Source organism: Hirundo rustica, chromosome 17 (assembly GCF_015227805.2).
Source record: "Hirundo rustica isolate bHirRus1 chromosome 17, bHirRus1.pri.v3, whole genome shotgun sequence".
Classification (NCBI taxonomy): Eukaryota; Metazoa; Chordata; class Aves; order Passeriformes; family Hirundinidae; genus Hirundo; species Hirundo rustica.
Window position 1 is genome coordinate 12,218,748 of NC_053466.1, and position 17,291 is coordinate 12,236,038.

A 17,291-nucleotide genomic window follows, 5' to 3' on the forward strand; every position below is an offset into this window, starting at 1 on the left:
AGCTGCCACATGTTTCCAGGGAAGTTCTTCTTGTGCCAAGAGCCACGCCTGGCTTGGAAAATCTTCAGTCCCTGCGGAATTAATCCCAGCACTGGTCTGGGACCAGGAAATGAGGCTGAGGCTGTTCCTCCCAGAGCTGGGTGAGCTCACAGAGCCAAACCCACCTGGTGAGTGCCACCCCCAGCCTCTCCTGGGAGAGGACAAAGCCCCTGTCAGTGGGATCAGGGCTGGCTGCTGGGATCAGCTCCATGAGGTTTGCACCAGGACTGGCTTCCCAAAACTCCCCATCAGCTCCAAATCCAGCAAGCAGGAGAGGTTTAAACACAGAGGTGAACCCACGGCTGGGTTTACAAAGCAACGCTCAGAAAAGTCACTTCCAGGTGACATCCAGGCAGCGCCACCAACCCAGACAGCACAGAAACCGCGTGGCTTTCCCAAAATCCAGAAATAATCAAGTTTTTGGGGTTACCTTTGCCCAAAAGCATCCACAGATCTCTAAACACCAGCATGAGGCACCTCCACAAGGGCTGGGCTCATTCCACAACGGCTCGACCAACGCCCTCCAAACCACTGACTCCAAAACTCCGCAGTCCCATCCTCTGCCCGGCATCTCCCACCCCTTGGAGGAGGGATCCGAGGGGGCCACGGGGACTTACTTGCTGAGAAGGTGGGGTCGGTGTGGACGGGCGGGGTGGAGGGCAGGAAGGGCGGGTACCCCACGAAGAAGGAGCGCAGGGAGCGCTCGGAGAGGAGAGGGGAGCGCTGGGCCGGGATGTTCTCACAGCTCCCCACGCTGTTGTGGATCTTGAGGTTCAGGGGCTTGTTCTTCTTCTTGACTCTGGGAGGGAAAAGAGGAGAAAGGAGGGAAAAGTGAAGGGAAAGGAGTTGGGGATGGGCTGGTGGCACCCGTGGGATGGGGGTGCTGCTGCATCATCTCCCATGTGATCATTAATCCCGCTTCCCTGTGAGAATTCCCACTCCCTCCCCATCATCAAACAAAGGCAATTTTCATTAAGGAACATTCCAGAGCTTTTCCTCTTGAGAACCTGGGTGAAAAAAATCATTCATTCCAAAAGCCAGTGAGCCCCAGCCTTGTCAAATCCCCTAAACGATCACATTTAGTGTCACTCCATAAAACACAGGAACCAAGCAAGGGTGGGCTGCAGTGGAGAACGTGAGGGACCCCAGCAGATTCCCAGGAATCAGTTGTCAAGGCACAGTGGTGTGGACAGCCCGAAGCACTGGGACAGGTTCCTCAGAAATGAAATCCCGCGGAGCAGAGGGGAGGAGCCGCCCTCCTCCCTCTTCCCAGCCCATTTTTCCGCACTGGGACAAGTCCCAGCCATCATTCCGTTGGCTCAGATGATCCCAAAGCTGCACCAGACCGGAAGGATTTGGGCTGCAGAGCGACACCGGCAGCTCAGGCGGGCCGGGCTGCAGGATCCTGGCACTGCGGAGCCGCTCCGGCTGCCATGGAGTGAGGAGGAGACAGCCCTGGGAAAGGCGGCTCAGCCCCTTGGAGATCTGGAGATCATGGGACAGAGATCCTTTGGGAACGTCCTGGCAGCGCAACAGCTCACAGTGACCAAGGACTCTTGGAACATTGGATCCATAATCCATGGATCCCAACTGGAACACTGCATCCAGCTCTGTGTCCCCGCACAGGAGGGACCTGGAGCTGCTGGAGAGAGTCCAGAGGAGGAGATGCTCCAAGGGCTGCAACCCCTCTGGGGCCAGGCTGGGAGAGCGGGGGGTGCTCACCTGGAGAGGAGAAGGCTCCAGGGAGAGCTCAGAGCCCCTGGCAGGGCCCAAAGGGGCTCCAGGAGAGCTGCAGAGGGACTGGGGACAAGGCATGGAGGGACAGGACACAGGGAATGGCTCCCACTGCCAGAGGGCAGGGCTGGATGGGAGATTGGGCAGGAATTGTTGGAGCTCAGGAGCTGAGCATCTCCCACCACTCCCAGAGGTGCCTGGGGGCATCTGGCCCTGCCAGGCGATAGGAAATGGCCGCTTTAATGAAGAAAATTAAACCATCCTCTAATAAGTTAATTATTTCCTCACACAGGAAAGCTGCTGCTGTGTTTAGGGTGCCTGCAAGGACCTTTGTGGGTGTGCTGGGATCAGGATGGGGCAGATGATTCCAGGCTGGTCCAGCTCTCCTGGCTTGGAGCTGCCTGGGGTCAGCCCCACAGCTGATGGTCACAAAGTCACGGAATGGGTTGGGTGGGAAGGGACACCAGAGCTCATTAAAGGACATGGGCAGGGACACCTCCCACTGTCCCAGGCTGCTCCAAGCCCCAATGTCCAACCTGCCCTTGGGCACTGCCAGGGATCCAGGGGCAGCCACAGCTGCTCTGGGCACCCTGTGCCAGGCCCTGCCCACCCTGCCAGGGAACAATTCCTGCCCAATATTCCATCTATCCCTGCTTGGTGGCCCCAAATCCAGTCCATCCCTTCCATTGCTGCTGTTCAATCCCAACCCAACCACAGAGTCTCCACCAAAAATCCCAGTGCTGCTCCCCTGGCATGGCCCCAGCTCCCCCCGAGCTCAGCCCCGGCCCAAAGCCCTTCCTGAAAGGCAGTGATTAAGCACTAATCTCGTTTTTTTTCCACCCATAAATCAGTTCCAGACCAAATATTTACTGCGAGCATCATTTCCTCGCCAAGCAGGGCTGCTGACAGCTCTCATTATTAGGAAGGATGAGTGATTTTGGACAGGGAGATATTTTTTTTCCCTCTCTCTGTTTCTTCAGGAGAAGAAAAAATAATGAAGAATAATAAACACCGGGATCCAACTGGGTGACTGGGCTGGCTGCCTGTTTGCTCATGGCCTTGATCCCTATCCTGAGGGAAAGGGAGCAAGAAGCAAAGCCTGGAGAGGAACAGGAGCATCCTCACCCATGGAATGAGGACAGCGCGCTCACGGACGGGGATCCTGTGTGCTGGTTTGGGACAAGGAGTGCCTGAGGGACACGGAGCAAACCAGGGCCCTGCCGGGGCTTCTTGGGTGAAAAAGGGACAGAAACCATCCTTGGGGCAGGGGTGGAGGGTGAGGCCAGTCATGGGCAACTCATAAAGGACTGGCTGCCATGAGGGGTCATCCAACCATCCATCGTCTATCCATCCATCCATCCATCCAGCCATCCATCCAGCCATCCATCCATCCATCCTCCCCCGCAGCCAGCAGCCATACATCACCAGCATCCATCAGCCATCCAGCCAGCAATCCAGCCAGCAGCCAGCCAGCACCATCATCCAGCCATCAGCCATCCATCACCATCCAGCCCAACATCCATCCATCATCCAGCCAGCCATCAGCCATCATGCAGCACCAGCACCCATCCCATCCCATCCATCATCCATCCATCCATCCATCCATCCATCCATCATCCATCCATCCATCATCCATCCATCCATCATCCATCCATCATCCATCCCAACATCCATCCATCATCCATCATCCATCCATACATACATCTATCCATCCATCCATCATCCATCTATCATCCATCCATCCATCCCTCCATCCATCCATCCATCCATCCCTCTACCCATCCCTCCACCCATCCATTCTCCCACACGGGTTGGAATGAGATGATCTTCAAGGTCCTTCCCAACCCAAACCACTCCATGGTTCCATAGATAGCAGCAGGACAAAGAGAAATGGTTTTAAGCTAAAAGAGTGGGATATAGGTGGCATACTGGGAAGGAATTCCTGGCTGGCAGGGTGGGCAGGGCCTGGCACAGGGTGCCCAGAGCAGCTGTGGCTGCCCCTGGATCCCTGGCAGTGCCCAAGGCAAACATATCCATCTTCCCCTCATTTACACAAAGTGGGGGAAAATGTGCTGGAAGTGCATCCTGATTCTCCCAGCCTAAATTCCCCATCCCAGCTGGGCAGGAGGAACCCCATTCCCTGTGCCAGGCTCCCGCAAGGACAGCAGAGGTAAAAAAAGGAGATAAAAAACCCCAAACCAAACCAAAAACCCAAAACCAACAAAGGGAAAACATCATCCCAATTTCGATTTGCCATAGGGATAAGGCCCAACACAACCCTGCTTCGGGAAAGGGATGCAGGATTCCCTCACTGCTGGGAATCTCGGCCGGATAAATCCCAGCTGGATCAGGAGGAACCGGCAAAGCGCAGCAGAAGATGAAGCCGGGTCTTGTTCCCCTGCTCGGGGCGGGGTTGGCCGCACTAATCCCCCCGTTATACCGCATTCCAGCCCTTCCCAGGAGCTGGAAAAGGCGGGCGCTCCCACGGAACCATCGAGGGATTAACGAGCGCGGCTGAAGGAGAAGCCAGGGAAGCACGGGAGGGCCGAAGGCGCCGTTCAGGTGGATTTGGATGGCGCCGATCATTTCCCCCCGGTCACAGCCGGACAATTCCCAAAATGAGTCTCCAGGAGAGGGAGGCGTGGGGAGCTGGTTGTGGAGCGAATGTTTCCTGTTTTGGCTCCAAAGGGTTTTGAGGGGGCAGTGAGGACCACACCTGGTCCATCTCGAGGCTTGGAGCCCCCCAAAAATCTGGGGGAGGCCCCCAGCACCTTCCAGGGATGGCAGGAAAACGCCAGCACGGGGACAAGGGCTCCTTTCCTGACAGATTTGGAGCAGATCCTGAAATCTGGACATCCCCACTATTTTTTTTTTTTTTTTTTTGCCACTCTCCACCCTCATTGAGGGTTGTCCCACCCTCATCCCTGCTCCAGGAGGCTCCAAAGCCGGGTATTCCCGGGATTCTACCCCTCGCTGCAGGTCCCGGGCTCCTCAGAGGCAGCATCTCGAGATCAGTCCCTGTTGCACACAGCGCTTGGCTTCCCAAACCTTTCCCCAAATCCTGCATCTCAGTCCTCGGCGCACCGTGAGTGCGGCCCCAGCATCCCCCTCCCCTTCACCTCTGCGGAATTCCTCCTTTTCCTCCTTTATCCCGCTCATCCCTCGGCCGGGAGAGCCCAAACCACCCCCCCGGGGCAGAGTTCGTGGAGCATCGGGGCTAATTCCTGCCTCGGGATGCTCGGGAGAATCAGTGCGGCCCGCCGGGAGCGATTCCTTCTCAGATAGGTGAATGCCAGCGATTAAGGCCGTTATTTCATGCGGGAATTTGCTAAAAATATAATGATGGATTTAAAAAAAAAAAAAAAAAATTAAAAAAATAAAAAAGAGGAGAAAGAAAAATGAAAAAAAAAAAAAAAAAAGCGAGCGAGTTGGAAGCGTTTAATGCAAATCCCTTTAGGTGTCAATCCCGCCTGAATGGCTCATCCCCGCCTGCTCGGTGGGATCAGTCAAACGCTTATCAGCGGCTCGGGGGGGAAAACAAACACAGGGTTTCAACAGGCGCTGAAAAACAGGAGCAGACACCGGGACAAAGGGCCCGTCACGGCGGGGAGCGCGGGGACTGACAGCGGTGCGGGGAGGGTGCGGGTGTTAGCGGGTTTCCGCGGAAAGGACGCGGGTTTGCCCTGCCGGGGCGGTTCGGTGGCTGCAAGAGCAGGATGTGCTGGGATACGAGGGTGGGCGCAGTGGGATCCGCCAGTTACAGGGGGCAAAAATCCAGAGTTCACTGGGCTGTGATGCTCCCTGGAATATGGCTCATCCCGAAAAGCGTCCCAAAGGAGTCACCCCAACCATTCCCCAGCCCCTGGCGGTGCTCATCCTCCATTCCCAACTCTTAAAAAAATACCCTGGAAATTTAGTAGCGACCTGATCTGCAGGCATTTGTTGTCTGTTCCATTAAAAAAAAAAAAAAATTAAAACGGGTTTAATTTAAAATTTAACCACAAGGCAGGAGCTGCCCCTGCAGCCGCTGGAGCCAGGCGATGTTTTATTCACCGCTTTGCTCCTCTCCAGCACACACCAATTTCCACACAAGCGTTGCTCTTAAAGGAAGGGAAATAGAGTGGGAGAGAGAAAAATATAAATAAATAAAATAAAAAAATCCCCTCATCGGTATTTGAGCCGCAAAGGATTAAAGATCTCTGCTGCTGCCCGGCCCGGAGCGCGCGGCCCCGGCCGGGATTCTGCCCCGAAGATTTATGGCTTTTGGAGCGGTTTAATTGCACAATATTCCCGATTAAATCAGAGCATGGAGCAGGTGAAGTGCTGCCCCCGCGGGCAGGCGGCTCCAGCAACATCCCTTGGAATGGCGGAGAAAGGAAGAAACGCTCGGATTCACCCCGGCATTTTCTCGTGCAAGAAGGGTTCGGTGGGAAGGGAGCGTGGAGATCATTTTATCCCAACCCTGACAGGGACAGGGACACCTCCCACCATCCCAGAGTGCTCCAGCCTGGCCTTGGGCACTGCCAGGGATCCAGGGGCAGCCACAGCTGCTCTGGGCACCCTGTGCCAGGCCCTGCCCACCCTGCCAGGGAACAATTCCTGCCCAATCTCCCATCCAGCCCTGCCCTCTGGCACTGGAAGCCATTCCCTGTGTCCTGCCCCTCCAGCCCTTTACCAAAGCCCCTCTCCAGAACTTCTGCCGCTTCTCCCTTCCTGTTCCCATATTAGCACATAAATGGCAAAATCCGACCTTTTTCTTCAAGGATTCCCAAATAAACCATTAAAGCTCCCTAAGGAGCCTGAGCATTCCCAAACAGTCTTGGGGAGCTGGGATCAAATCCAGCGCAGCTGGAGCCATCTCAGGCAGGAAAGGAGGCACCAGGGCACCTGTGAGAGCGGGATAAACACACAGCTCCCGTGCCCGGTGCCATCCCACATCCCAAATCCCTGTGCGGCAAGGAGGGCACCAGCTTCTTAAGGATTTCCAGGATTCAAGGGGGAGGATTTTTTGAACCTGCCTGAACAGCTGAAATTCCTTGGATCTCCACCCAAACCTGAACAAGCTCCACACAATGCTGGGCTTGATATACAGAAATAAACACAGAATACCCTCCAGATGTTCCATTTATCCTCTTCATTCCCATAAAGAGGCAACAAACCCTCCCTCCCCCGGCCAGAGGAAAAGCAGCTCCTTCATATCAAAGCCTCGGCAGTTAAATATTTATCCAAGTGCCTGTCCCCACTTCCCTGGATGCCTGAATTTCCAGGCTCGAGTCTGACTGATCTATTATTCTCTTTTCCAAGCACAAAGTGGAACTTTTTTATTACCGCTGCAAATTAGAAAGCTGGGAAATTCATTGAGGGGAGTTCAAGCCAAACTGGTTCTTCCCCCCCTCCTCCTGCTCCTGGGATTCGAGAGGGGGCTGCAGGAACAGCACCGGGAGCAGACACGGGCGGGAAGGAGCTGGAGGAGGTAATTGCCAGGATCCTGGAGCTGGAGCTGTTTCTCATTAAGCCCCTTCTGTTTTCTTGGTTGCCACCGTTACGTGTCTTTGAGGGCCACAGCAGGGCAGTGAGGGTGAGCTGGGGGCCGCTGGGGTTGAGCCTCCTTCAGAGTGGAGAAACTTCCACAGGGATTCAGCCCCTGGGGCGCCCTGAGGGGGTTTCCCCGTCCCCAGACAACCCCAGCCAGGTGGGGCAGATCCGACAGCAGAGAGGACAATCCTGGAATGGGTTGGGATGGAAGGGACCTGAAAGCTCATCCCATCCCACCCCCTTCCATGGGCAGGGACACCTCTTCCACTGTCCCAGGCTGCTCCAAGCCCCAGTGTCCAACCTGGCCTTGGGCACTGCCAGGGATCCAGGGGCAGCCACAGCTGCTCTGGGCACCCTGTGCCAGGCCCTGCCCACCCTGCCAGGGAACAATTCCTGCCCAATCTCCCATCCAGCCCTGCCCTCTGGCACTGGAAGCCATTCCCTGTGTCCTGTCCCTCCAACCCTTGTCCCCAGCCCCTCTCCAGCTCTCCTGGAGCCCCTTTAGGCCCTGCCAGGGGCTCTGAGCTCTCCCTGGAGCCTTCTCCTCTCCAGGTGAGCACCCCCAGCTCTCCCAGCCTGGCTCCAGAGCAGAGGGGCTCCAGCCCTTGGAGCATCTCTGGTGCCTCCTCTGTTCTCCGAGGAGCACTCCCTGCTGTTGTTTTTCCCCCATTATTGCCAAGGCATCCCCTGGAGCGCCTTTAGGCCACCCCAGCACCTGCCTGGGCCACCACGGGGAGCCAGGGGTGGGATGGCAGGAGGGTGGGGAGAAGCTACAGAGACGTGAGCAGGGGAGCTGCTCCCTGACTTCCCTGCTGGAAGACAGAGCTGGGAATAGCTCAGGCTCTGCCAGGACCAGCAGTGCTCAACCACCCCGGGCACTGCCCACAGCCCCTGCCCTCTCCGTGCCCCCTCTCCCACCTGGGCAGCCCGACAGGCACCAGGAATGCCGCGCCACCTCTCCCAGGATGTTAATCCTTATCTAAATTCATCCTCACGCCTGTCTGGCTTTGAAAGGAGCCTCAACTCCTCATTAAAGGACACGGTGAGAAGTTTCTCCTTTGAGCACAGTAAAGCTCCAGCGCCTCTGGATGGAATAGCAGGGCCGTAATTAACATTAATGACACTCCTAAGGAGCGCCACAGCCCGGAGCAGTGGGATAATTCCAGCACGGAGCCAGGTTGGTACGGGGGCCACTCATCACTGTCACCTCACGGTGTGCAAACCATCCTTTGAGGGAGCTGGACACATTCCAGGAGCTGTGCACAGCTCCACAGCCCCGGCTCACCAGCAACGGCAGCGAGATTAATCAGGGGGATGATTTGGAAGCACAGGGAGAGGTGCTGCTCGTTTTGCTCTCCAAATTCCAGCACTTCCACACTCTCTGGCAGAAGCTCCAGGTTGGGGCTCTGTTTTCAGGATAAAAACACAGCGTGGAGATCATGGAATCACGGGATGCTTTAGGTTGGAAAAGACCTTTGAGATCATGGAGTCCACCCCTGTCCCCAAGTGCCACATCCACATGGTTTTTACATCACCCCAAGGATGGGGATCCAGCAGTGCCCTGGGCAGCTGTGCCAGGGCTGCACAAACCTTTCCATGCAGAAATGTTCCCAGTCTCCACCCTGAGCCTCCCCTGGCCCAGGCTGAGGCCGTTCCCTCTGCTCCTGTCCCTGTTCCCTGGGAGCAGAGCCCGACCCCCCCCGGCTGTCCCCTCCTGTCAGGAGCTGTGCAGAGACACAAGGTTCCCCCTGAGCCTCCTTTTCTCCAGGCTCAGCCCTTTCCCAGCTCCCTCAGCCTCTCCTGGGGCTCCATTCCCTTCCCAGCTCCGTTCCCTTCCCTGGACATGCTCCAGCCCCTCCATATCCTTCCTGTCACGAGGAACCCAGAACTGACCCCAGGATCTGAGGCGAGTCCCAGGGGCCGGGCTCTGCCCTCCCCTGCTGCCACCCCAGGGCTGGGACAAGCCCGCTGCCAGCTCCCACCTCGGGAAGATGCTCCGTATGGATTATTTCCACATATTGGCAGCGTCCTGCAGCATCCACCTGCTCTGCAAACATCAATCTCCCGCTCGTGGCCACTGCCAGGAGCCCACCTGCCTTTCCAGAGCTGGGGAATGTCAGAGGAGCCGCTGCCCCCAGTCCCACCCGTGCGGAACAGCGAGCGATCGATCCACCAGGTGGACGGGAATCGCTACAAGGGGAAACATCATTATCGTCAAGGTTGCAGAGCAGCAGAATTAATGACCCATCAGGGCCGATTTAGGACCAGCTTAAATGATTAAATCTGAGGCACAGCCTAAGCACGGCCTGCTCGGTGGGGTGGGGATGGTGGAGACCTCTGCTCCCAGGTTTTGGGGGTCTGGGATTCCGTTTTTCACCTCTCTTCCCTCTGGTTCCAGGTTTTTGGGGGTCTGGGATTCCGTTTTTCACCTCTCTGCCCTCTGCTCCCAGGTGTTTGGAGGTCTGGGATCCCATTTTTCCCCTCTCTGCCCTCTGCTCCCAGGTTTTTGGAGGTCTGGGTTTCAGTTTTTCCCCTCTCTGCCCTCTGCTCCCAGGTTTTTGGAGGTCTGGGTTTCAGTTTTTCCCCTCTCTGCCCTCTGGTTCCAGGTGTTTGGAGGTTTGGGATTCCATTTTTTCCCCTCTCTGCCCTCTGCTCCCAGGTGTTTGGAGGTCTGGGATTCCATTTTTCCCCTCTCTGCCCTCTGCTCCCAGGTTTTTGGAGGTCTGGGATTCAGTTTTTCCCCTCTCTGCCCTCTGGTTCCAGGTTTTTGGAGGTTTGGGATTCCATTTTTCCCCTCTCTGCCCTCTGCTCCCAGGTTTTTGGAGGTTTGGGATTCAGTTTTTCCCCTCTCTGCCCTCTGCTCCCAGGTTTTTGGAGGTCTGGGATTCAGTTCTCCCCCTCTCTGCCTTGACGGCGCCATTTGGGCACTAGACTTGGCCAAGCACCACAGGAGATATCCCATTCTCAGGAACTTGTGATGTGGGGTGGAGGAAAAGCACCGCCAGCACAGAGAGTGTCTAGAGTTAAAGTTGGAGATAACACAAGGAAAAAGGAAAAGAGGAAAATGGGGATGTGCTCTATCACCAGTTCACATCTGAACTTCACGTCTGGCTTCACCCAGCCAGGAAATCCTCATCCCAACCTGGAAAAATCCCACCAAAAAACCACCTCGGCGCCAATGGGGCAAAAGGGAAGGAAACGAACCCTCAGAAGGATTTGAACCAACAGGTTTTTCCACCAGGAAGACACTCACACCTGGAATGTCACAGCAACAACACAGGATAAGGAGAATTCGTGGAAAATTTATCCAAAATCCAGCTGCCTTGAGCTGGAGGAGCCTCGTCCCAGCCCAAACCTGACCTGGGTGCACCACAGCAGTGTCCCATCCTGTCCAGCCGCTGCTTGACGCTGGAGCTCAGCACAGCCCCGGGCTCAGCCCGGTCAGGTCGTGCTCCGACCCGCCCGCTCCCGCTGCTTCCCAGAGCGCGTTCCCTGAGGACCACGGCGTGCCTGGATCTGGCCAGACAGCAACGTGGCAAAAGGAGCCACAGCTGGGAAGCAGATGAGGGTTTGGGCTCAGCTCCCCTTGGCAAGGGCCGGGGGACGAGGGGTGGGTCAGGAGACGGAGCCCCAAGATGAGGGATGGGTCAAAAGTCGGGCCTGAAGGCAAAGGATGGGTCTAAGGAAGAAGGATGGGATGAAGGATGGGGTAAAAGATGAAGGGTGGGTCCGATGAGGGCTCCAGGGGTGAAGGATGGGTCTGAGGATGAGCCAGAGGACAGAGGGTGGGTCAGAGGAGGAAGGATGGATCCAAGGGTGGGTCTGATGAGGGCTCCAGGGGTGAAGGATGGGTCTGGGGATGAGCCAGAGGACAGAGGGTGGGTCAGAGGAGGAAGGATGGATCCAAGGGTGGGTCCGATGAGGGCTCCAGGGATGAAGGACAGGTCCAAGGACAGGCCTAAAGAAGAAGGAGAGGTCCAAATGTGGGCGAAAGGATGAAGGATCTAAGGATGGGCCAAAGGACCAGGGATGGGATGGGTCCAACAGGAGTGGGCGGATGAAGGGTGGGTCCAAGAACAGGTCTAAAGATGAAGGATGGGTCTAAAGATGGGTCTAAGGGTGAAGGGCGGGTCTAAGGACGGGTCTAAAAATGAAGAATGGTTCTAAGTACAAAGGAAAGGTCTAAGCACAGCCAAAGGATGAAGGATGGGCCTAATGAGGGATCCCAGGATGAGTCCAAGGATGGGTCTAACGATGAAGGACGGGTCTAAGGATGAGTCCAATGGTGATGGATATGTCCAAGTACCAAGGAAAGGTCAAAGGATAGAGGGTGGGCCAAAGGACAAAGGCCAGGTCTAATGAGGGGTCCAGAGATGAAGGATGGGTTCAAGGACAGGTCTAAGGATGAAGGACGGGTCCAAGGATGATGGGTGGGTCTGGGCAGAGGTCAGGGGACAGAGGACAGGCCAAGGGATGGGTCTTGGACAAAGAGCACCCACCCCAGGGCAGCTCCTGCCTCCAGAGATCCGCTGGACACCCCTTCCAAGGGTTTGCACACAGCTGGAGCTCTGTCCCCCAGCCCGTGGATTTTTTTAGGATTTTTTTAAGACCTCCCATTCCGAGTTTGTTTCTTTCCTCGCTCCCGGCTGATGGATAATCGTTAACTATCCATGAGAGATTCCAATGGCCCGTGGAATTCATGAGGTATTAAATGGGCATTATATTATCAGCCACTCTCAATGTTTTGTTTCCGTTTCAGGACCATTCCTGGGATGTTTATGGGCTGTGGATTTATGGAAGTCAGGGGATCTTTTCAGGAGTAATGTTCCGTACCTCGGAGTTACGGTCAGCAGCTGGAGACTCCATGAAGGAAATTTGGAGGCTGGGAGCTCCAAAAAAACAAAATAAAAAAAATAAACACCTTAACCCCTGCCTCAGAAGGTCTTGGCACACAGAAATGATGGATTAAACGCTGGGAATAAGATCCGAAACACAACATTCAAAGGAGTTTATGAGCTGTCATGGGGAATCAAGCAGTACACGGTGGCCTTGCTCTGGAGGGGACCCGCTTGCTGCTGCTGCTGTCACAAATAAGTGGTGGTGTTTTATTTTCTGTCTGTGCCGAGGTGGAAAAATCCGGGGGGAGCAGCCCTGGAGAACCCTGAGGGCTCCATTCCATCAATCCCGAACCGCAGCTCATGGGAGACAGATTTTTCCTTCTGCCAAAGTCACCCCTGGCTCCCCAAAGTCCTCCCTTTCACCCCACCCCGAGCTTGGGGAGGAGATAAAGGGACTGGGGACAAGTGCCAGGACACAGGGAATGGCTTCCAGTGCCAGAGGGCAGGGCTGGATGGGAGATTGGGCAGGAATTGTTCCCTGGCAGGGTGGGCAGGGCCTGGCACAGGGTGCCCAGAGCAGCTGTGGCTGCCCCTGGATCCCTGGCAGTGCCCAAGGCCAGGTTGGACACTGGGGCTGGAGCAGCCTGGGACAGTGGGAGGTGTCCCTGCCATGGCAGGAGGTGGGAATGGATGGGATTTAATGTCCCTTTCAACCCAAACCATCCCATAAATCGGCCTGAGGGACACCAGCCTCTCTCCTGGGAGGGTCTCAGAAGGATCCCGGCAGAGAACAGGCAGGATGGGGTAAATCCCCACCCCAAATCCCTCCAGGAGATCCCACCCAGCACTGGGATCCCAGGAGTGTCCTCAAACTCTCGGCTCCTCCCTTCCAGCCCCTCTTTCCATGCTGGAACAGGACATGGGGAACAGAAAGCCCCAGTCCAAAGCAACCCAAGAGCCAAGGGGCACAACTCAAACCAGAAGGGGTTGATCAGGATCCAAATCCTCTTCCAGGGATGAGCTCCCTCCCTCAGGAAGCACACAGGACTCAGACTTCACCATAAGAAATGTGGCATTAAAAAACTCCCATCCTCAAATTCCATGGCCACGGCCATAAAGTAACAATTAGCTGAGAAGAGCCCGAAAATATTTCAATTTTAATCCACTTTTTATCCGTGCCAGGCATTTTCCACCTCATCCAGGCTAATAAACAGCTCCCACTCCAGCAAGGCTGTGCTGGGAAAAAAGAGGGAAAAAAGACGAAGCTGCCTCTTTAATGCACTAATTACAATCCCGAACCGCTAATGGGATTAGCAGGCAGGATTTAGTGGTTGTCTCCCGCAAAATCATTAAGTGCCATTAGAGAAAATGAACTTCCCTGCTTCTCCAAGAGGTTTGCAGGAATCCGGATCCAACCCGGCACAGCGGCCCCTGGAGCACAACGGGGCCCTGTCAATATTGGCTCTTTCCCTGATTAATTCCCTAATCAGGAGTTGAAATTGCCCGGCACCACTGGGAAGGGAGCACTGGAGACACTGGGAAAACTGGCTGCAGTCAGGCAAAGGAATCATGGAATGCGTGGGCTTGGAAGGGACCTTAAATCCCACCCAGTGCCACCCCTGCCATGGCAGGGACACCTCCCACTGTCCCAGGCTGCTCCAGCCCCAGTGTCCAGCCTGGCCTTGGGCACTGCCAGGGATCCAGGGGCAGCCACAGCTGCTCTGGGCACCCTGTGCCAGGACGGTGCAGGGCGATGAAGGCAGAGGGGACACCGCTGTGGCTGTGTCACTCCGTGTGACATTTCCATCTCCACGCCCTCCCCCGCTCCTTCCCTTTGCAGGGAATTCCAGGCATCCCGTCCCGGTGGTGTCCAAAGCCGGCCCCAGCTCCATGTCAGGGTGACCACGATGAGCTTTAGGGTCCCTTCCAGCCCAAACCTCCATTCCTTTGATCCTTGCCTGACTGTAGCCGGTTTTCCCAACATCTCCAGCGCTCCCTTCCCGGTGGTGCCAAGCAATTTCAACTCAGGATCATCAGGGAATATCCAATGGCCAACCTGGGGATCAAAGCGGGGAAGCTTTGGTCTCAGTGAGACCTTCTCCAGCTGAGGGCAGAGCTCGGATTGGGGGCTGGAATGCCGACAAGAGCAGGGGAAGGAAGAGGCTGCGCCCTGGGAATGCGCCCTGGGGACACGGGGATGCTCCTGGGGACACGGGGATGCTCCTGGGGACACAACGAAGCCAAGGCTTTTTCTCCAGTGCCCAAGCACGAGGGGGAGCGGGGCTTTCCAGGAGGCATTTTCCAGCTTAAACGGTTCTGTTTCCACAAGCTAAAAGCCTTTAGACGCCAAAATTCCCAGCTCAGGGGAAAAGGAGGGTGGAGGATCACCCTCAGTGATGGCTGCCACAGCCCGGGGGACAAGGGACACCGCGATGCTGAGGCCACCAGACACATCTGCCACCCCCAAACCCGCCCTGGTTCCCTCTGCCCCCACAAGAGGAGCTCCAGGGCAGGCACTGGGAGCACCCCAGTGGATTTAACCCTTCCCATGTCCCAGCTGGAGCTGCCCAAACACCACGGACAGGCGGGGCAGCCTGTGCTGTGCCAGGGCATCCATGCTCCCTCCACAGCACTCAGGGGACTCTTCCCAGGATTCTGGCACAGCTTATTTATCCTCAAGACCCCCGGATTTGGGGACGAAAAGAGCAGTTTTTCCTGGGATCCTGGTTCTGGGAGCCAGCTCTATCCCAAAACACCCTCGGGGAGAGCAGGCGGTGTCCCAAAGCGGCCACCAGTCCCCTCTGCCACGCCGTGCCACGGCAGGAGAAAGGTTTTTCCGAGCAGGGACACCCAAAGGGGCGGAGTGGGATGGAGAGGGAATGTGGCGACGCCAGGGAATCCTTTCCCTGCACATCAGCAGCCTCTGCCGGCACCGAGCCGCGGAGCAGGAGCAGCGGGGATGCGGCAGAGCCCGGAGAGCGCTCCCGGCACCGCCAGGCATGGAAAAGGGATGGAACAGATCCCGGGCGTCTCCAGCACACAAACTGCCCTCTCCATGAGGATGTATAAATCCCCAGATGCACTTTCCAGCTGCAGGGTGATTGTTCCCGGCTCTCTCCAGCGTGCACTCTCCCTCCCGCGGATCTCTCACGGCCATTCCCGTGCAGCAGCTGGGAATTCCAGCCCTGCCATCATCCCACATTCCGGCACGTCGGGGCCTCGCCAGCCAGCGATCCCTGGGTGCTCCCCACCCACCCCAAAACGAGACCCCGGGGGAGCGGAACCGGCACCACCCCACAGCCTGCGGGGAGCTGCGAAAAGGAAATTCCCCGTGAAACCCCCGAGCAGGGCGCCGACATTTAGGGATAACAGCGCTTTTCCCGAGGCGCCGGGATGAGGTCCATCCCCCTGTGATATATGTCCTAAAGTTAATTCGTGTTAAATGTTATAATATGTAATTCATTCTCTGTAAGGTGTAAGTTCATTTCTAATCGTGTATACCACGGGTTAACTGGGACTGAGACAGCACGAAGGGGGACACGAGGAATTCTTTTGGTAGAGATTGCAAGGGAGGGACATGAGAAAAGTATGCCAAGAATTACACGAAAAGGGACACGAGAAAACTTCTGCCGGGAATCGTTAGAGGAGAACAAAACGACGGAAGAGGGAGATGGAGAACCCGGAGAACCGAATGATTACATCAGATCGGTATCTTATCCGTCCCCGCCCGACATTAACATCTCTACACCGTACCCGGACACAGCAATCACGACATTGTTCTCCTGAGAAGATCCTTTCAACCCCACCAGAACCCGACCATGAATAGCTAATGAGGCTGCCTCGGAAGGGGGAGTCTTGGAGTCCCGATTTTCTCTCAGCGAACCAGTGTATAAAAATGGACCGCCTCAGACCGAAAATGTGAACTTGGGGGGTGACAGACTGACAGAGCGTGTTACCGCGTTCACCCAGCGCCGATCCCGGGCTCGACGCTGTCCTTTTAATTGTGGCTATCGGAGACTGTTGTTTTGTCTCAAAACAAAATTCTAGATTTTGATTTACTAAATTTAGCCTATCGCGTTTATTACACCCCCAAACACGCGGCGGCACCACTTACTTGGGGGTGTGCGCCTCATCCACGCGGTGCCCCAGCTGGAACTCGTGGGATTTGCTGCGGTGCAGCGCCGTGAATCCCGGGATGAGGTGGATCAGCTTCCGCGACGAGGGCGGGGGCGTCCCGGGGGGCTTCAGCTTGTTCCTGCGGCGCACGGGCGGGGTGCCCGGCGGGGTGACGGTGGTGACGATGTTGGGGGTGCGCGGGGGGGGTGTGCGCGGCGTGGCGCTGCCGCGGGGACGGGGGCAGCGAGCGGTGGCCGGACTCCAGCGGCGGGCACAGCCCCGGGTGTCCCTCCACGGTCAGGCGGTCCACGTGGGTGTACGCGGGGCCGTGGGGCGAGCTGGAGTGGCAGTGGTGCTGCCCGCACTTGGGCTGGACCTTGGGGCTCGGGTGCGTCCTGCCCCAGGGTCCCGGCTCCGGGGGACATCCCGGGCTGTTCTCCTTGCCCGGCTCCGTGCTCGGCCACTGGATGGTCCAGTCCTGCTTGGAGAGGCTCCCGCCTGGAGAGAGCACAGAGACGCGGCCATGCGGTGGGGCAGAAGCTGGGAGGTCCCCGCTCAGCCCTGGGGGTGTGAAAGAGCCCATCCCTGCGGAGTTCGGGGGATGGATGGGGCTCGGAGCGGCCTGGTTTGGTGGAAGGAGTCCTGGCTCGTGGAATGAGGTGATCCTAAAGGTCTGTTCCCACCCAAACCATTCCAAGATTCTGCAACACTGAGAAGCTTCTTGCTGGGATGCAGTGCCAGGAAGGAATCAGTCATGGAATATGGGTGGGGAGAAACCTTTAAGATCACCTCATTCCGTGGGCTTCCACTGTCCCAGGCTGCTCCAAGCCCCAGTGTCCAGCCTGGCCTTGGGCACTGCCAGGGATCCAGGGGCAGCCACAGCTGCTCTGGGCACCCTGTGCCAGGCCCTGCCCACCCTCACGGGGAACAATTCCTGCCCAATCTCCCATCCAGCCCTGCCCTCTGGCAGTGGGAGCAATTCCCTGTGTCCTGTCCCTCCAGGCCCTTGTCCCCAGCCCCTCTCCAGCT

The 17,291-nt window shown here is 56.7% G+C and overlaps 1 protein-coding gene across 1 annotated transcript in view; it reads right to left on the reverse strand.

Moving 5' to 3' along the window:
* The window catches only part of KSR2 (kinase suppressor of ras 2), a 60,716-nt gene extending 43,871 nt beyond the window's left edge, over positions 1 to 16,845 (reverse strand). Inside the window, 3 exon segments of the mRNA XM_040081135.1 lie at positions 657 to 838; positions 16,261 to 16,466; positions 16,468 to 16,845. Coding sequence (XP_039937069.1) covers positions 657 to 838; positions 16,261 to 16,466; positions 16,468 to 16,845 — 766 coding nt within the window.
* Between the last annotated feature and the right edge of the window lie 446 nt (positions 16,846 to 17,291).